General features: G+C 40.6%; 1 protein-coding gene across 1 annotated transcript in view; it reads right to left on the bottom strand.

Moving 5' to 3' along the window:
* The window catches only part of KIAA1217 (KIAA1217 ortholog), a 255,715-nt gene extending 236,178 nt beyond the window's left edge, over positions 1–19,537 (bottom strand). Inside the window, exon 1 of the mRNA XM_086614399.1 lies at positions 19,318–19,537. Within this exon, the coding sequence (XP_086470525.1) occupies positions 19,318–19,537 (220 nt within the window). The remainder of the gene's footprint in view (positions 1–19,317) is intronic.
* Between the last annotated feature and the right edge of the window lie 1,999 nt (positions 19,538–21,536).

Genomic DNA, 21,536 nt, shown 5'->3' on the forward strand with positions numbered 1-21,536 from the left:
ATCACGAGTCTCTCTTGCACTTTCTCCTGTATCTCATTTCATCAGTTCAATAAACTATTCTCATCAATCCCGTAAAATGAGGAAGCTGTATATTGTCCACCCCTTGACAATAACCTTATTTTGTTACTGACACATAATAATGAAACAGCCCAAAACTTTCTTCATTGCACAGTTCATTTCACAACCTTCTCATGTCTTCATGCTCCTTCTCTAGAGGCTGACAGATCTACTGGAGACCATCTCAGCTCTCATCTGTGCCACTCCCCATCTTTTTACTGTCACTCTTGATCTGCTCCAACAGGAGTATCACAAAGTCATTCATCACTCAAACCAGCATTCATAAGGACTTTTCCCATTCCTCTCTTGATTCTTCTCATATTCAGGTATCTCATACTCTTGCAGGAAGCAAACTTTTTGCTCTCTAGATCCCCTCTGGTGTTCCCATCTGTGCTCTGCAGGTAACCCATAATGATCGCAATCTAAACCCAACATGTGCTTTAATTTGTATTAGACATCCATCTAACATGCCAGAACTCAGCTGGATGCCCGTGCTCACAGTTTTACTTTATTTCCTTATGTAATTTAATGCACCTAAAATGCTGGCAACAGGAGAGAACAACACTGAATAATTTTAAAACAATGAGTCTATTAATATACCATATTAACATTTTAATGCATTAACAATACCATCACAACAGATGCACAGCCCAGTCAAAAATTCCTATCCTCTTTAATTCTCTTTTCACCATGTCTGGAAGTCCAATTACTGTCATTTATCAGTACTGTCATAAAGTAGCCCAGTTCTCAAACTATCTCTTCCATGTAGTCTAGATTTTATCAGATGTAATTAGTTGTATGATCCCAAAGCCTTCTCCCATCTCTTGTTCCCCCCAAACCTTAAGAATTCATAGGCTTCTTTCTACAGTCATTCTCTTAGAAGTCCTAGATTTTGCCTCCTTATCTTCTTAGCAATTATCTTCAATAATCCTGTATAACTTTCCCACAAAATTATTACTCCATTACCCAAAACAATCATCCAGCTCATGTTGCCATTGCAAAAGTATAGAATCATAGAATGGTTTGGGTTGGAAGAGACCTTAAAGATCGTCTAGTTCCAAAACCCCTGCCATTGGCAGGGACACCTTCCACTAGATCCGGTTGCTCAAAATGTATGCTAGTGCCTCACCCTCCAGGTTCCTCAAACTGGGGCTAAGAAAGAAATGAGATACTGCCTGATCTAGATATCATTTTACCCTTTCTAAAACAGTCACATTTTCTACTGTCTCCTATCCAAAGTACAACCCCCTTCAGATTTCCAAGCTATTTGCATCAACTGAAATAAAATATTAATTCTTGCATCTATCTGAGCTGGTATGTCCTAGCTGCAATGGTTTCAGCATAAACTCCGCTATATTCAAATATGTTGCCAAATCTACATCTACAATGTAATAATATAGACAGATCAGCACAAAACTACAAAACACTGTAATTTTTAATGGGCAATTTCTTCTTGCTAAATACACAGTCAAGATGCAACTACAACATCGTAACGCATGTAGCCATGCATTTTCCAGTTTTCTTTGATACAGTACTAAGAACTTCCTGTGATTCTTCCTGAGTCTTCTTCCCGAGTCTATAGTATCTGGCATTTTTGTTCAAGTTTAAACTTGTAAGCTGTGTGATTATACTAGATATCAGCTTACTTTCAATTTTACTATTTAACCTTTTTTTCATTTTTTTTAAAGTAAGTTTCTGTATGAAGTACATATATGGTATTCTCAAGTATGAATACCAAAACCTTAAAATCAGAGAGCAAATAATGAAGAATGCCTTGTGTACATATTTTTAAAATATTGTAATTTTTAAGTAGTTTAATAATTTTTGTGTCTCTAACAAATAGCTTTTGAACATTTTATGTTGGCAGCTCTCACTGGTGTACTGCTAGAGCCAGTGAATTTTCCTGTGAAATATGTCTTACAGTTCACTTTTTCATACATTTTGCTAATGTGAATTTAAGCTGAACTTAACCCCACCCCGATTCAATTCTCAGACACTTATACCTTACTAAAGATGATTCATTCCCCACTGAACACCAGGCTTTGGGCAGACCTTTAGAGCCCTACAGGATTCAGAAGAAAACCAGCTCCCATCACAGAGATGAGGAATTAGGTTTGGACATACCACCACTTGCTCACCCGGGATGCGCAATGAGGGCCACCATTCTACTGGTGATCTTTCAAAAAAGGATTCCCTATTCCTTTACACATCTTTTTACACATCTTGTATTCTTCTAAACGCAAGCCCAGAGACAATGATTAATATCGGTTTGATTCTTGGGAGGTGTAATGCTGCATCTGGATCTCAAAAACACTGAAGTGCTGTGAGTGCCCACAGCAGCACCACAGGTACCTGCATAGTTTCAGAACAGCCACTTCAGTGAAAACAGTCCAGCTCATCAGCTTTACTTCCAGGCACCCTGACACCTCACATCCCAGCTCAGGTAGGGGATTGGACTAGATGATCCTTTGAGGTCCCTTCCAATCCCTAACATTCTGTGATTCACGGCAGCCTCCTCCATATGCATACTAAGACCAACGACAAACATTCTTTCAGTAAATCCCAGCAGCTCCCACTCCTCATTTTCTTTCAGGCTTTGAAGGAGACAGGATAAAACCAACCCATCTGACAAGGAAGCAGACTTCAGAGCACACGTTTCTCTAGCTCCCTGCTCCAATCCAAAGAGCTGCTCTGAAAGAAAACATATTGCTCTCCTTGCTGGCCCCAGGAACATCATTTTATCTTCAGATGAAAGTGCCACAGAGAGCCCATAAGATATACAACAGGCAGCCAATGTATTTATGTGACCTACATGACTCTCTCATTGAAGCGAAATTGTGGCTTTGCTTATAATTAAAGCTGCCCATCACCTTCCAAAGAAAAATTCTACTCTCAAGTCACTCATCCTAAACTCCTAGATCTACAATGATGTTCCACAGGCATTAAACAAAAGTTGAACTTCTTTTAATGATTTACAACTTTTGCCGTGCTACTTTGCTAATATCAGACTGGCAGGGAGATGCCCTCCATAATGAGTTCTCAGGGACCTGACTTTAACGACACAAAGACTTTCAAGAAACCAGAAGAGTTGTCTTTAGAGGCATTATGCTGAATTGTCCAGATGCAACATTTATAAGTCATCTTGCGCCATACTGCAAATACCAGAACTTCAGCATAGCAGGGAGGAACATGCTCCTTCCAAATATCTATTTTAAAGTCAGCATTACAACATTCGTTAAGTGAACTCAGGGAGACTGAATACCCATGTTACTTAGCTGAAGCAGTTTTTAAAAGATGAAAGAAACATTCTCCGGAATGCCTCACAGGATGCAATTCCTTTAAAAAATGGCATGTCTGGCTTTAATAAGTGGAGATATTTCTTTATAGACTCCAGAAACGGTTAAAAATATTTTCTTTGGAGTCAAACATATTGGACAGAAGATGAAAGAAATAACAGAACCTTTTAAAGGTAATACTCATATTACCATATTAAGAGGAAATATTTCATAATATACAGCCATACCGTTAGATTGACCCAGCTGCAATTTTAAAAACTAATGCTAGAGACAGTAAATATACCCTAAGCCAGAGCGTGTTATATTATTGTGACACTCTGAGCATGCTGATACCTTGCTGGTCAATGTTATTTACTATCATTACGCACACACCTGCTAGACAGCCACATCCAGTAAAGTATTAATGTCCTCCTCGTAGCTCAGCCTTGCAGCTCATCAATTGCCCAGATGAGACTGTGGCAAGCTGGACTGGGGCTGCAAACATAACTCACTGCTGCCTGTGGGACACAACACAGAAACGAGCTCTTCCATTCCTCGGCTGGTACGATGGGTGTGTGCAGCCATCAGAAGGTACCTGGGTGAGGAAACACGCTCCCCAGCTCCTAACCTCGCAGGAGGGCTGGAACAGCACTGATTACACACACAGTGACTGGGCGCTCAGGCTGTCTGCTAAAGACGAATGAAGGGTATCCCGACTCTTATGGCTAGATGAAGATGAAAGCAAAACCAGACAGATGACTAAGGATTTGCATTACTCCTGCTGTAGAAGAGTTTTTTTAAGGCTATGAGAAACCATAATTCTTGCTTGCTGTAAAACAAAGCTGATGGACTTAGACTTCCTTGTATATGGAGTTGAAAAATTTTCTTGGCTAGTGAATAGCTGAGCAACCATTTCAATCAGCTAGTGCAAGACATTCCTCTTCCCCTCTTTACAGTTGGTTGTCCCACACATCAAGACACATTAAAAAACTGAAATCCACTTATCTTTGAATGTTGACTACGACCACTTAATAGAACTGCTGAATACACATCACTTTGTTTAGTAAAATTGTCTGATAATTGAAAGTGTTTATGAGAATGTTTAGTACCAATGCAGGTAGGATGTAATTCATATTGCATGATGCAATAACAATATCTGGGGGCTTTTTCTCTTTTTAAACCTGAGAAGGGCTCTGACAGTTTCATAGCACTCTCCTGAAAAAAATGTATAAATATCTTGCTTACCTTTCCCTAGCTACCAAGCTCCCAAGGGGCTTAAACACACTGATTTTACAAGGCTTGCCTGTGCTAAGATCACCTAATATAATAAATGGTGAGGGTATTTGCTTTGCTTACTTCAAGCCTATTTTAAGTTCAGTTGCAGTGAGCTGAGAAAGTAAAAGCAAAAAGCACAAGGCTCAGCCATACTTGTTTCAATCCTTGGAAAAAGTGAACATTTAATTTTCTCATCATTCAGAAAATTAGAGCTGAAGTAATTAGAACCAGTTTTCATGTTCCTGAATGTGTTCTTTAGAAAATCACTGAAGATGAATAAGGTATTTGTATCAATTTATGTAGGAGTAATTTTGTTGTAATTTAAAAGAGATCTTATACAGCATTTTTATCATCCTCGACACAAGTGTTATGAGATGTTTATTCAGTTTTTCCATTGAAAGCATCAGTAATGTTGTCTGCATGTATATCAGCTTTCATTTAAAAACTTCTGAATCCTTTACAAAGGCTTCAAGTATTTTTAACCATATATCAGCATGGTGAAATGAAGACACAGATTTTGCCACCAATTCTGACTCAGAATTCAGCTTCTAAAGAGTTTCCTAACACACCCCCCCATCGCCTCCCTTTACAGCACCTTTCACTTACCACCCAACCCTTGCTACTGCTGAAGTCCTGTTCCCCCGGATGACACGTTGGTGCATGGCTAAGGTCAGGGAGTCCTCTCTGTTCTGTCTGCACAGGTTGTGTCTCTATTTTCATATACCAAAGCACACATTTTTCAAACACCTTTTTTGACCAAGGATCTTCAGACCTGACAATGAGCCGATTGTGACTTCACGTTGACAATGCCTGCAGGTCAGCCCCTTCTACCTTCACCACATACCTTCATGGCAGCTACAGCAAACATACATGTGGAAGATGATTCAAACTGTAAGTGAATCTGTACCTGGTTTTAATGTCCTCTAAGCAAGCAGACAGATGAAAACTAGAAACGAACTTACTCAAAACCTTTTTAGAGGGTCAAGAAACTATCTTTAAATAGTCCTGTTACAATCTACAGGATCTTCCGTCTCATATATTAGCTACTTCAATGATGCAAGAATATCTAGTCCCATCAGCTGGTTGCATTTCCTTACTGCTACGAGATACAATGTGCCTCCTGAAGAGATAAGGACACTTGGGCAAACCTCCTCTCGTATCTCTCCAGAACACTGTCCAAGGAATTACTGAACACTTAAGCTCATCGGCCACACATCCTATCAGCACCATTTTAAAATGATCTGTAAAAGGTTTGGCTTTCAAGTACGTAGCATGACAAGGCTTCTGCTTGAGAGATGACATTTTATCAGAATTAGTATACGTAATAGATATACAGACTATATAAGGTATAAAGATATGAGCTGTTACATGCCGTGGAGCGGCACAGAACAGCTCCAGCTATCATGGATATGGCTTAAGTCAATGTACTGATAAGCATTACAAAACTTTTTGAGGAAGATAAAAGACCAACTGGTGTTAGGACTGCATGCTTAAACATGCAGCGATCAAGAGTGAAAATTAAGGCTGCACCTGCTATGTATTACCAATATTTTCACAGAGGGCTTGGAAAAATCTCTCCCCTGTTATCTGCAATAAGACTCGTGCTTATGGACAGAAAAGGGAAGAGACTAAACAAATTCGAATCGATGCTTTAGTTTTAACTTACCATTTGGTATTTTAAATCCTGTGTTGCTACTGAGAGGAAAACAGAAATCATTATTAAACTGCTGCTGTAGTTCACCTCTATGGACCTTCGTGAGCCCCCTGTGATGGAGCGATGTTCTGTGCCACACACCTGGGAAGCAACCTGGAGCGTCCCATGTTTTCCTCTCTAAAGCTTTTGGCTTTGCACCAGTGGAAACTTCCCTCTTTTGACAAAAGACAATTTTCTGCATTTTCAGTGATAAGCTGACTAAAATAAAAAAGTGCAGTCCATTTCAACTTCTTGAAAAATTAGTTTTCATGCAAGGGTGAATTCATGAACAGGAATTACTAAATAAGGAAGATGATTACAGGTCACCATTTTTATCTCCAGATGCATAGTATAGATTTAGCACACGAGTAAAAGGAGAGTAAAAGGCTATTGCCACTGACCCCCAATCCCTGAAACAGGAGGATATTGCTAAATGAAGCTCCTATATGATTTCAGGGAGTAGCTCCACAGCACATCGGATGAGAGAGCAACCCCTAATACCTCCAGAACAAGTAACAAGATCAGTGTTACATTCGAGGAGGTCAAGTCAGGAAGGCACCAAGGGGACTTCATGCAGCTAAGAGCACCACTGAAATATTTAATTTACACCGTGTTAAAATAACTTGCCAGCCATGCTGGAAGGAATCGTTTTGTCTGCTACAAAGCCATACAGCTAACTAGCAGCAGCTGCCCTGATGCCAGGTATAAATTCCCAAACTTCTCCAGTTGTGAAGACAAACGTGGCAGTAGATTAATTACAATCACTCTCCAGAACTGTGTCACAATTTTCTAGTAACACTAGTTTGTAAGAGCGTGGAAAACGAACCAAAAATATTTATGTAAGTTAAACTTCTCTTGGCTATGTTTTTGATTATAATAGGAAATAGCAGCATTTGAACAGATATCTCTCAGGGAGAAATACCTGCAAGATTGATAAGCCTCTGAACTCCTCTAAAAATACAGAACTAGCTTACCTGGCATAAGTATTTGCAATTCTATTTACTTTACATGCAGTGATACACAGCAAATTGATGATATTAAAACAAAAAACAAAACAAAACAAACAAACAAAAAAAACCCACACCAAACAACACGCTATAAACTAAAGAGAATAAGGTTCATTTAAATACATTTCCTCAGGCAATGGGAAAACATTCTTTTATTTTTCAGGTGAAATTAAAATTAAAGCAGTGACTCAGTAACTATATAAGATGAAAACCTGTTAATTTGATTTCTTGATTAATTATGCAACCATTCTGCAAACTTCCAAGAAGAAAATAGTAACCCTTCTGTATTTATCTTTTAGACAGAAAGCTTAAGATTATAATAAAAATAATTCAATATTTAAGAATTCTATTCCAGAGTTATTTCAGTGTCCTCCATTTATCTATTGCTTATGTTGTGTTATATGGGAGATTAACACAGCAGAACCTTTCTGGAGCAGAATAAAAAGGGGGAATGAAAACTCACTGCAGTCTCTGATCCTTTGACTTTGTGGGTCTTGTACTCAAGAACCAAGTTGAGCTGTATCTTGTAACTCATGTAGCTTGCACATAAACTAATAAGCCTCTTGGGATAATCTCTATTCAATGGATATACAAAAATCAATTCTGGTTACACATATCAAATGTCTGGGAGAAGGGTTTCCTCTCTGCACTTTCTAAAGCAGTGCGCAGAGCACCCATTTGTTTTGTCAGTTGTATATGTATACATAGTTATATGTATGTATATGTATACATAGTTATGTTACATCCATAGTAATCAGCAAGTAAGTTTTAGTTATGCTGTTTTTCTACTTGAAACCATCTCCTGACCAGCTAACTCCAATCTGATATTTACATGGTAATTACTATCACAACTGTGTCCCTGAGAAACTTCATTGGGAGCTGCACGTGCTTACCCCAGCTGCAGGTGGATGACTTGTGTAGAGGGGTACACACCATGTACTCATGCAGAAGTACCACATAGGTGTATAAAGGATGTTTTGATGCCAGAATGACCTATTTTAACCATCCTTCAAGGCAGTACAATTTAAATCACTTCCTTGATCCTGAAGGACTTCTGAGGTTGTGTAGAGTTCTCTTTTCATGTCAGTATTCTGATTTGCCCAAAAGCTGCAGCTTTCCCCCACACCAAACCTCTTGTCCAACTCTGGACAATGCAAACCATTGCAGAATGTGGGGCTGTGAGCTACAGAGCCCTGCAAAAGAAAAGGTCAGTGAGTACCACTGAAGTCAAGGCTAGCATTCAAAATGATACCACAGCTATTCAAGCTTGAAGAACGGGAAGCATAGTTATCTGAGCTGAGATCAAATGGTAATGTAAGAGGTAAATCAGCACAGAGCTAAACTGGATCACAGAACTGCATGCACTATAACAATGGGAAACACAAGGAAGGTGGCAGAGAAGCCTCGGTTAATTACAAGCACCGTGCACGTGGTCAGTGCAAAAAGCAAACTGCACAGCAAGACGTGCAGGCTGGAAAGTGGCCAAGTGTAACCTGGGAGTTTACATGGCTAGTGCATCAACTGAATGCATGATTGTAACACTACCTGCAACAGCCAGCATGTGGATGAGGTCATTTATCACACACTCATGGCTTCGTTGGTAAATCTGTGTTACAAAATAATAACTGATAGAAACATCGGAAACATTTTAGGGGAGGCTAGACTTTGCACTCAAACTGCTGGATTAATTTTAACCCCTGTAGGTACTATTTGATCACCCACACCAGTGCTATGCTTGGCATTTATTCTCTGCCCTAATGAAATTGAGATTTGAAAGAGAGACAGGTCCTAATTACCAGGCACTGGCAACCATATGTAATGAGAGAGGGAGGGAGCGTCTCCAGCCAGGCAGAACATCATCGCCAAAAGATCAATCTGCAGCCTCAAAAGAAGGCGATGCATGTTCCAAGTCCTAACTGCCAGCTCGGGCTCTGAGAGGTTATGGCCAAGAAGCAGCCAGGCAGGACAGCTCTTGCTGAAGCTCGTGTGTCAGCCAGGCAGCACCTGCACATCACACAGCAGAGCTGCAGTCGCACCTTCTCTGCCTAAACTCTTCCCATGCTACCAAGAGGTGCTTACCAAGTTTGGTTTCAAACAATTGAATCAAGTCTATCCCACAGCTAGATACTGCAGACGAGTTTGAGTTTTGGAAGGCAGGAGGTCGAGGAGTTCTCCCTCCAAAGTTTTCACTGCCCAGGAAGCTTCTCGTAAATCTGAGCCACAGCAAAGACATTAGCCTGTTCACAAACTCGAAGTATCAGGTTCAAGATAAATGTTATCTAAACCAGGACACAACCACAGCCCATGTCAGCACGAGATGGCTATCGTAAAACACATATTCCCCAGTAATAGTACAGCTTTGTCTGTTCTTAAATATCTAGATATTAATACCCTGGATATGGCCAGCCAACTAGCTGTGCATTCCAGATGTTTGGATTATTCATGTATTTGCAGTTCTGCCTTTTTTTTCTTCTACCTTTTTTTTTTTTTTAAGCAGCATGAATAGCTGTTTCATTTTTTTCAGAGAGAGAAAATAAGGTGTAATCATGACTAGGCCTTGAGTCTTCTCCCTTTGCTTAAAACGAGCAGCAGGCCTGGGTTACTACTTACTGCATAAATGCCTCAGTAATCAGAGGACAAGTAAAGAAAAGATGGATCCATTACTTGGTGGGAAAAGACAGTTTTTAACTAATGACATGGGTAAAGCAGAATTTTGAATGCCTTTCTCATATCAGAAGACTTCACTAAGAGGGTCAGCTGTGACCATGTGGTTCTCGTAATTAATACCAGCAACAAAATCTAAATAGAGAAGGAATGAAACCAGATAGTGTGCTGGATCTCATGAATCTCATGCTAGGGCGCTCAAAGAACTAACTGAGGAAAATTTCAATGTTCTTAATGTTTATCTGAATTCACTCAGGATGGGTGAAATATCAGCAGATTTGAAAGGAGACAATGTTGTGTCTACCCTTAAAATACAAGAAAAGATTTAGGAATTAAGATCAGCAAGGATGATCATCTTTCCAGGGCAGGGGGAAACCCCCTGTCGTGGTTTTAGGCTGATCCAGCAACTAAAACTCACACAGTCTCTCCTTCTCCAGTAAAGTAGAGAGGAGAGAAAAAAAAACAAAGGGACTGAGGGTTGAGACAAGAACAGAGGGAGCACCCACCAACCATGGTCCTGGGCAAAACAGACAGGGCTTTCTCAAAGCAAAACAGTTTATTAATGATTACTTAGAAGGACAAAGGGAAACAAAACCGGTTACTAGAGAGGACAGAAAGAAACAAAACCAGATCTTAAAACCGACACCTTCCCCCCCCCCTTTCCTTTTCCTCCCGGCTCTACCTCCTCCCCCCAGCAGCACAGGGGGCAGGGACTGGGGGAGTGCAGGTCAGTTCATTCCGTGCTGTTACTGCTGCCTCTTTCTTAAAGGAGGAGGAGTCCTTACACCCTTTTCCCCTGCTCCAATGGATCCCCTACCCACGAGGAAAAATCCACAAACTTCTCCAGCATGAGTCCAGCCCACTGGAAACAATCCTTCCCCACAGATTGCTCCGGTGTGGGCTTTACCACAGTCTCGGGTACTTAGGGAGCTGTAGCCACTCGCTCCGGCGTGGGTCGTCACGCAGACTCCAGATGCCTCTCTGCCTTGTCGTGCACCCCAACACGACCATCCTCAGGCTCAGGCATCTTCTCCCCACGGGCTGCGAGTGGGTCTCTACTCCACCGAGGCCGTCCTGGTTGCAGGGGGGCCGCCTGCTATCTCACCATCAGCCGCAGGGGAAACTCGGCTCCGGCACACCTCCTCCCGCTCCATCCTCACTGACCTGCTGTCGATGCGGCTGTTTCTCTCAGATCTCAGTCCTCTCCAGGTGAACTCAGCCCAGTGGGCACCCCGGGAGTGGGATGCCCCCGAGTTCCCCAGCTGGCTCCGCCGCCACCATTCTCCGTGGGCGGTGCCGGCCCGACGCAGGCAGCTGCCCGGCTGGGAGCCAGGGAGCAGGGGCAGTGCCCTCCTCCCTTCTCTCCTCAATCCTGGGCAAAGCACCTTTTCCGGTTCCTTTGTCCTGACTTAAATAGGGCAATTCGCAGAGGCGCCCTATTGGCTCAACCCCGAGGGGGATGGCAGTCTGATCTGGTGGCCAGAACTAAGCCTAACCCAGTTCCAAAACCGGGGAGGTCGCAGGGAGCAAAACCCCTCTCCTGCCACCAGAACCACCCCCCTCTCCACATCAAACCATGACACCCCCTAAGTGCCCAGAAGACCTAAAAGATTATTAACAACAAAAATGGCTCTAGGAGTTCATCAGAAGCTTAAAACAGTGCCGTTGTGAAAAAAAAAAACACCCTGTACTTGCACTAGGGTTTACAAATATTTATCTGCAAGAAATGTAACATAACCCTTCCACTTCACTCAGTGATGAAGTACCATGTCCAGCTTTGAAAATCCCGCTTCAGAGGAGAGGTGAGCTAACCTGAGAGACTCCACAGGGTAGCAACGGGGACTCTCCAGGAGCTTGTTTATGTATGGATACCAAGGCCTCTTTCCACCAAGAGATTTCTGAGTCCTCTGAGATTTCTCAGAAACCAAATTCCAGGAAAAACAATACAAAGAAGACCCAGATTGTTTCAGATTGAATGCTTTGACTGAAAAGGAATTGGCAACTCACAGAGAAACTGATCTGAACATTTCTGACCCTGCCTGGTACCGGTATCTAACAGCCATCCACAGCTGTGGTGCTGCTCAGGTATTCCCACCATACCACAAGCACTCTAAACCAAAGTCTTTTCTACAAGATAACTTGGGTTTTCACATTGATTTTCAAGCCCATGCAATAGAGCTTCAAATAATGTTGGGAGTTTGGATTGAAGAAAGTTCTATCAAATCTCATCACTTGATTAGCAGGCAAGAATAAAAACAAAAGATAGGAGCGAAGTTTCTGATCTAGAAGAATAGCAGTCCATCCACCAAAAAAGAAAAGATAAAGATATCAGGTACAAGGGATATTAAATACAGAGGCATTGCTATTTCTTTTTATCACATTTTCATGATGTTCTTTCCACTTTCAAACAAGAACCTCTCAACTGTAGAACAATTCCCGTCTTGATATCATACAGATAAACTTACTAAAACTGAACTCGCAAGTAACATTTTAATGTACTAGAATATCCACAACATTAAATAAAGGCATAAATCTGAAAGTTGTGCTTTCAATTCAAAACTCTAGCTCTTTTTTGATAACAGAACACATTTGAAAATTATACACATCATATTTACAGGGTCAATTTTGGACAGAAAAAAACTTGTTTTCCAGAAACAACCAGACTTGAGGGGCTAGACACTGGGACTAGAATTTCTGAGCCTTCTCATCCAAATTTTGCAAAATTAGTCCAGATTTATATAGCACTGTTTGACTGGCATCTCTTGAAACCTCTTATATTGAAATACTATTGTTCCAATTCAGCCATGGCACTTAAGTACTGCACTACACTCTTAAACCACTATAAATTTTGTATATACATAGGAAGTTTATAATATACTCTATGTGAAATCTACACTTACATCCTACATATAGCAAAGGGATATTGACAAGTTATGTTATGGAACAAGGATATGTTAATAAGGAACACTCAAGTACATACAATCTCTACCACCTATTCATTTCCTTCACTTATTCTAAACTTCAAAACCTCTGACTAATTTCAGAAAGACATAATTTAAGAAAAAATTTATCTTCAAAAAAATTATACCTAATTTCCCCCAAAATTGTAGCCTCTCCAAAAATTCCCTCATCTAGATGGTTTAAGCTTTTCCTGAGTTGTGGGGGGAATTGGTGGAGTTCTTTCCCGTTCTGTATTATTAGCCCCTAGAGTGTAAGAAACAGAAGATCCTGAGCTTCCCCAAGGGGATGTAGAGTGTTGTTCTTCCAATCCTGCCAGGTCCCAAAGGAAGATATTTCAAAGTGGATGTACTTTTACAATTGAAAAATAGTTTTCTAAGTAGTGCAAATACTGTAACCTGATTTCCAATGCACCTTTTTTTTCTTTTCTGCGATTGACTACTGACTTCATAAACTGAATTATACTTAGGTTACAGCATGCATTCAACTCCAGAAAGTTTCCATCAGAATTCACGCAATTTCCTCCACAGTCTAAATGTGCCTCTCTGCTGAAACGTCTGAGCTGTGAGCTACAACCCGAGCTTGTCCCTGGGGTACAGCTTTCATGAGGTCTCACCCACACGGGAACTCCCTGATGTGTAAGAGTTGAGCCACACTGCAGCTTTTCCCTGAACATGATATTAATTAGGTCTTCCTTTTCCACCCAGCCAGTAATTTTCCACAAAACTATAGAAAAATACGGACATGTACTATTTGACAGATACAGAATGGAGTATCCTATACAGCATACAGTGTATACCATATATCATAGAAATGCAGTACTTTCGAGACACTTACCTCTCCATCATAATCACACAAATTCAGAAAATGAGTAAAAAGGTTACTAATGAAGGAAAGCCTGTCGAGGTGTTTTGACATGACCAATTTTGGCAGGAAATCATGTTTAAAATGAAGCTAAAGTATACTTTATGCTTGGGTCTGAGTCATGAGTCTCATAGCAAATAACAGAGGTTGGCCTATCATTCCTTACCTAAAAAAATGTCCAGACATTCAGTTTTCAATAACCATAACTCCAGTTTATATACTGCATAATCTTAATTGGAAGGAAGCATGTTTGGTTGCCCTATTCATCCTCCAGGTGAAGTCGTACATCAATTGCTACAGAAACAAACGTACATGGGCCATGAAAGAATGCCTGCAGTCTCACACCTGATCCCTGCTTCTACATTGCAACTATATATTCCAAGAGTTATTTTAGTAATGTTCTTTTCCAGTTTGAGGAGTTTTTATCTAGATTTCTTTTGTATTTTGATATCTAATGGCCCATATTATTTCTTCATTTCTAATACTAATATACTAAAATGAAATAATACATTCCTGATCGATTTGCAAAGCTATGTGTATCAAGCTTAAAAGTTTGAACAATTAACTGTATTAGGATGTACACATCTGATACCAACCCTAGTTTCATTATAGTTCTTCAGGCTACTGTACAAGACAGTAAAATTTCTGATTTTTTATTTATTTTAAGATCACAGTAAAAACTCTACGTTTTAAAAGCAAAAAAAGTATGTACTGGCAGTAAAGAAGACAGCTAGTATTAAATTTGTAAGATAATGAACATTTGTATATATAAGTACTTATAAGATCTGTGTCCTGTGTCTTGATGAATATTATGCAGTTGCAGAGGAAACAAAAATACTGTAGGCTAAATACAAACATTCTTTGCCTCATTATTCTTTTAATAATGAACTTCCAAGGAAGACTAACCCCTAATCTTACATGTGTTCTGTATTTGTAGGTACGTCTCTGTCAGGAAATGCTGAGAAATGGAAGTTCCTGACAGATAAAGTTCTGTGCCTTAAACATTCCATAGATATTACTTGAATGTCAGAAAGAATAATTCCCAAACTTTGCCCATGATTCAATATCTCTTTATTTAAAAACCATAACAATCTTGGATATAATTATTAATACACATATGGATTGTATAGTCATTGTTATGTTGGAGTTTGTCATAAAAATAAAATGGGGAAAATATAATTAATTCCACTTTTTACGGTGCTGTTATTGCTTGTTTTGCATGAAAAGCCCATAGATATGAATCCCACTATATCCCTAAAGTCCTTTGGCCCCTATCTAATAACTAGGGATGGGACAAACTGGTTTTGTCTGGTTTTGGATCCAACCGAACATGAAATACCAAGAGTTTTAGTCTGAAAGTATTGGCCTTGCATTCCAATTACTATAGTCTGCAAAGTAAAGTGCAGAGGAGAAACCGGAGAGGAAAACCTAATGGAAAAAAATAGAGTGAAAAATAAAGTGAAACGATGTGAAGCCAAATAATAAAGCAAATATCAAAACTCAATAAAATGGGACAGAGGGAGGAAATTGAAAAGACAGTCATTAGTATGTTCTCTGATTTCTTGCAGGAAAGTATAGGTGACAGAAATTCATAAAGCTCTCCTATCAGTAACACAACCCAGAGGAGAAAAAAAAAAAAATCATATTTTAATTGATTCAGTCTTGAAAGAGAGAATGAAAAAATGAAAAGTTTACCTATGTCCATTTTTTCTTCAAACCAGCAAATCCTAAAGTGATGTTGAGTTTGCATAGACAGTCACTTGCCAGATGGGAAACGCCAAACCTCAGGCTGTCCGTGCCACCCTGTTTCCCACCCCAGGCACACATGTGCTGTGGCAAAGTCTTTCCTCACCCCCACATCCCCTGTTGTTGACATGAGCCATCCTCTCCTCCTCTGCACAAACCAAACAGGGCTCAGTTCAAACACAGAGCCAAATGCTTCCTCTTAACTATTCGGGATGCGGACTCAAGGTTCACGTACTGCATGCTTGTCAGACCTTGGTCTGAAGATCACGCGATAAATTTCGTAGCCTGAGCCTCAGTATTCCTCATTACTGTATTTAAGTAGGCAAAAATGCTGTTCTCACAACAGTTCCTATAAAGTAAGGATCTTATTCTCTCCCTTCCTCCCTTTTTTAGTGAGATGAGAAGCTGGTATCCAGAGAAATTATGGTCAAAGATGTTCATTAAATTCAGGTGAAGAGCAACAGATAAGTACAGGATGACCTTCTTGAGTCCTTTGTATTAGACAGTACTACATGCAAGAAAATCACAGCTGACACTGACTTCAGTCACCGTTATGTGTGTTCAGCACTGCAAATCAGACCCATGGTCTCAGACTTGCACATCCAAAACCTAAAACAAAAAGCGAATCCACACAGCCAGCAGTCCCCTGTGAAAGCTGGGGCAGGACGCCCAGTACCACACACACCTCTGTGGCACAGGCAGAGAGATCCACTCCAGCCCTTAATGGCTTCAACTATAAGACCTTCATTCCTCTCTGCCACAAGCTGAACCTGCCTATGCAACCCAACTTATTGGTTAAGCCCAACTCATCCCATGCACAATGCAAGGCAGGGATCCTGTATTAAAAAAAAATAACACAACATATAATTAAAAAGAGTAATCATGCTTTTCAGTCCCATTAGAATTGTAAACACAGTTTTGGATTTCCTATCTGTTAAGCACTGAGCTTTGCTGGATTGCTGTCTGTTGACACCATTCATGCATGTTATCGCTTTGGTTATAATTTAAAAGAATTTCAAAGAAACCAGAAATGCCATTGCGTTGCTCGTAAAGACATGCAAACGCACGAGAGGAACTAGTCACGCAGTTGCAAGTTTTTCTCTTGCACATGGAGCAGGATTTGAAGGGGTGATGTGCACCCAGGGCCACAGAGATGAAGGCTGATCAAACAGATTCTCCTCTTCCACGTCACAGTATTTAGGACCCCAGTCCCCACCTGACAGAGCCTCCTGCTCCCACTTTCCCATCCCAGCCCCTCTGACTCACCTGTTCCTAAAATCGAATCATAGAATGGTTTGGGTTGGAGGGGACCTTAAAGATGATCTAGTTCCAACCCACCTGTCATGGGCAGGGACGCCTTCTCCTAGATCATGTTGCTCAAAGTCTCATCCAACCTGGCCTTGAACACTTCCAGGGATGGGGTATCTCTGTGCAACCTGTTCCAGTGTTTCACCACCCTCATTGTAAAAAATTTCTTCCTTAGATCTAATCTAAATCTACCCTTTTTCAATTGAAAGCCATTACCCCTTGTCCTATTGCAATCCAATCCTCCTTTGCCATTTTTTCTCCTCCAAGCCCCAGTCTTCTTCTCATGGGAGCTCTCAGCCTCCCTTCACCATGCTCCCTGTTTCAGCCATCACGTTCAGCCTGTACGTGCCCTCTGGCAGCTCTCCCACTTCCTCATTTTTCCTCTTCAAGACCACTCAAACACGCTTTGGCTGCTGCTCGTGCTCTCTTGTATTGCTCAGCCTCGTCCTCAGGGCACTGCCTTGGGGCACCTATACCCTTCGCTCTTTCTTTTGGCTTCTGCCATCACTGCCACCCCTCCACTATCCAGCTCTGCGCCTGCTTCTCACAAAGCATCTTCCCTTTGGCCAAGGCTTGGACTCCATTGGGGGTCATCCAGCCAGTCCCATTTTCTAAGAAAAGCCACATGCTCTGCATTTCCGTCACCTTTATAGAATACGCTCCTTCAAGAAGTATCAATATTTGTTCTTCAACATCTCTTGCAAAAACAACTTACAGTAACGTCTTGCCTAATGTACACAAATCGTCCCAATGCGAAGAGCCAGTACATAACAGGGATTAATTCATGCTCCAGAAAACAGCAAGCATAATACTACAAATACTAAAAGCACATGCCATGTTGCATCACTACTGATAGCCACTCGGTTTTTCTTTTAGGGAAATCTCACCTAAAAGACTAAGCAGTGAGTGCAACCCTTGCTTTTAGTTGCAAAGCATTATATAGCCCCAAAACTTTTAAATAAAATGAGTAAAAGCAGGCCCCGAGAGCGCCATAAAAATCACATCCCTTAAAAGGACACACTTGCTGTTCTGTAAATCCCACATAACTTTTTTTTCTCAAGGCACCAAATAAATAAGAGAACAGAAAGGAGACAAACTACTGTTTAAAAATGTTTACCTTAGTGAAAACCCTACTGTTACAGGAATTTCTATGAAAGTTTTCAAATTTTATAAAACTTGACTGGGAAACATCCTTTACTATAACATCAATAAATATTTGCTTACCAGGGCAGAAAAATTGTTCATCTGCTTTTATTTTGAATAAAGATTTTAATTTCTCTTGTACATCACAAGATCAAAAATGAGTTTCCACATTACATCGCTAAGTAAGCAAGATGATCTGTGAGTGAGAGCAGAAGTTTAAGCCCTCCAACCTCCAGTTTTTCCATTTGCTTCTTCTGCCTTTAATAAAGTGCCTCAGACCCAGTTTCCTTTGTAGAAACAAACAGATCATCCATCTCCCTGAGTAAGATTAGGTGTCATCACTTCTCCCTTCTTTGTGAAATAATAAAAATCATACTGCAGGGAAAAAAAAAAACAAACCCACAAAAAACTTTTAAACCTTATTCAGCCAGGAATAAAAACTGTAACCCTGGACGCCATGTGTGTGAAATGAAAATGCACAGTTTCAAGTTACAAAGCTCTACATTTACACTTCTTTTTCCTACAGATTTAGGATGGAGGGGCAGCAATTTATGTTCTGGATTGAAAGAATTCTGCTTCTAATTCATATTTTAAAATAAAACTAATTAAAAGTCCAATCAGAATACTACTACTTTTACTTTCTAGTAGAATGGAAACTTACCCTCATTTTTCACCGTGCAGATGAAATGGCTACTTTTAAACGCAGTTGTAAGGAGTACTGTCACAAAAACTAAGTTAAAAAGAGGCAACGGTAATGTTCAGATCAGTGAAAGTAGATAGTAATCTTGTATTATCCTCCACATTTGTTTGCATTCTGAAAGCATGTAAGCCGTTCCGAATACACTTGATCTGTTTAGTTTTTATACAAGAAATCAACTTGGAGCTGCCTTGTCAGGACCCACCAACAGTTTTACTTGCAAGGCTGAACGAGATTCTGTGCCTGCACTGATGTCGATTTTCTCCTGTTATTTAATCTCTCTCACACTTGCTAATAATTTCAAATTATCATTTCAAATAAAGCCTCATGATACAGGGTCACATTTAGACTGTAAAAGATTGTGATTTACCGCTTTGACAGATCAACATTTTTAGCTTGTACGCAGCACCCAGCCACAAATGAACCAACAAAAATGTTTTGAGTCCTTTTATTTTCAAAACAAACGCTTGATGTACCAGGATCTGTCATTTAGAAACAATACACACACACACACACACAGAAACACACACACATACCTCCTATTCTACAATAATTGATGTCTGGGTTTATTAAAAAAGCATTAACAAATGCATATGATTATTTCTGTTGCAGCATGAAATAACCGGTTACCTTTCAGGAAAGGAGCCCTCCGTGGCACAAGCCCTTCTGTGATTTCCACCTGCTCTTGCTGATGCTGTTTAACCAGGTTTCCTTCACTGCCAGCTCTCAAAATCTTTTCACCTAGCCTAATTTTTCGCGATCGGCTGTTAAAATCTTCTTTCCTAGACAAAGGCGATTTAGGAGCAGTATTAGCTGACAAAGGTCGAGCCAAGCGAGAGGGTTTGGACATTCTGCCTGTGCAGGAATGTACCTGCTCTGAAAGCAATTTCTAAAAAAAAAAAAAAAATCCTTCCCAGCTCACTTTCCAGCAGAGAGGCTGGGGAGTTTGTGTGTGCAGCGCAGCTGGATGTGCAGTGCCGTGCTGCCAGCCCGAGCGGTTTTAAACACCAGGCGTTGGGTCGTCACGCAGGCAGTTCCCCGGACCCGCGGAATGTAAATGCGTGCTGGGGTAAAACAGACGACTCTGCTCCGGTGCTGAGCCCTGACCGTGCCGTGGGGAGTAGATGCTCTTCCAGGGACTGTCTCGAGCTCCTGGAGTGCACCTTCCGCAGCACCGGAGCAGAGGGGAATGCCCCACCTATGCAGGTAGAAGGTGAAAAACCACCCAGGTGCAAGGTTACCTCTGCACAGGACCTTCCCGCGTTCCTCTCCCAACCCTCTCTCTCAAACAAATGCTTTCTTGTTTTAGCAGATTTCTTCATGGTGTGCCAAAACCGCACCGCTTCGGCACTGTACGGTAAACACCTGATGTCAAGAATCCGTTTGTCTCTGAGTTAAGCACGGCGCGAGATTAAATTGGATTAAATGATGCATATTCTCCTACCGTTATATTTTCTAACTCAACAAAACAGATGAAGCATTGACAGTGAGTATCATCTCTTTTTGAAAAATGGCCTGGCTTAGGAAATAACACTGCACAGAATATGACCCATTATACTTTCCTCTTTCACTGGTACCTGTACACCTATAAAACCCCTGGCCTCTTGCACACTACCAATAACCATGTTCTCTACTGACTCTCCCAAGAAAAAATTCCTGACCTCAGGCTACATTACTTCCAACCTGAGTTCCTGGGTGCTTTTCTTTGAAAATGCCTAGGCAAAGCCTGCCTAACTTTCTCTGCAAGCCCTGCACTTGTGAATGCTGCCAAGACTCAGTATTTGGTCACATGAAAAGACAATTACATTCACCATAATTTTGCAAACAACTTCCAAAGAAAAAAAAAAAACAATGTAAACCAGTTACAGTAAAAATCTTATGCTGAATTTTAAAATGTATCCCTCAATATCCCAGGCAACCAGTATCAATAACAGAGTATGAGGGACCATTTTATGCTAGACAAACATAAGCAAATCAATACTACCAGAGCTAAAGTACTAGTAGTTATTTAGGAGAAACACTTAACAAGCAAAAAGACAGGAAAACATGACTAAATTACTACAGACATTTTCTGAGATAGCAACTATACAATGCAGTAAAATATTTTTGCATCTATTTCCACATTTATTTCAAGAATCTTACATTAAAGAGGTAATTGTTTATGCTTGCTCTGTAAAACACATTGTCTATAGCTCTGTTGCCCCAATTAAGCGCAACACAGCAAGTCTTGCCATGATATTGGTAATATTCTGCGTATTATTTTCTCAACGCAGGAGGAGCTCTAAGTGAGTGGGAAGACTTCAACTCTCAAGGAGGGACTTGACGGACAGGAGAGTAACTCTGGGCTGATTAGCAGTGCTCAGGCACAGCAGGTCATGCAGAAGAAGATGGAGAACAGCAACAGGAGTGAAACAAGAAGATGAATGGAGAGTTAGTCACGTAACTGGAGCGAGGAATGAATGAAGAAAAAGAGAAAAAGGCAGAGAAAAAATGAAAACCAAGAAGTATGTGAGAGCTCAGTTGTACTGAGCCTAAGGAAGATCCCAGGCTGTTTTGCAAACAGATTTATTTTGGAGATCTTCTACTATAATATCTTTACCAAATGAAAATGCTCTATGCTTAAGAAGAGCTTTTAAGCGTAACAACAATACCTCCACTACTACACATACATATTTTAGTTCTCATAAACACAGGACAATTATTTAAAATCCACCTCTGACTAATGACACAAACAATGGTGCTTTGGTTTTGGAATCAATATTGCTAAGGTGAAATCCTACTGAGATTACTGCACATTGCACGTTCAACCCAACTCAGCACCCTTAACATGAACAGGGTGCTCTTGGAAA

Source organism: Tauraco erythrolophus, chromosome 7, assembly GCF_009769465.1.
Source record: "Tauraco erythrolophus isolate bTauEry1 chromosome 7, bTauEry1.pri, whole genome shotgun sequence".
Classification (NCBI taxonomy): Eukaryota; Metazoa; Chordata; class Aves; order Musophagiformes; family Musophagidae; genus Tauraco; species Tauraco erythrolophus.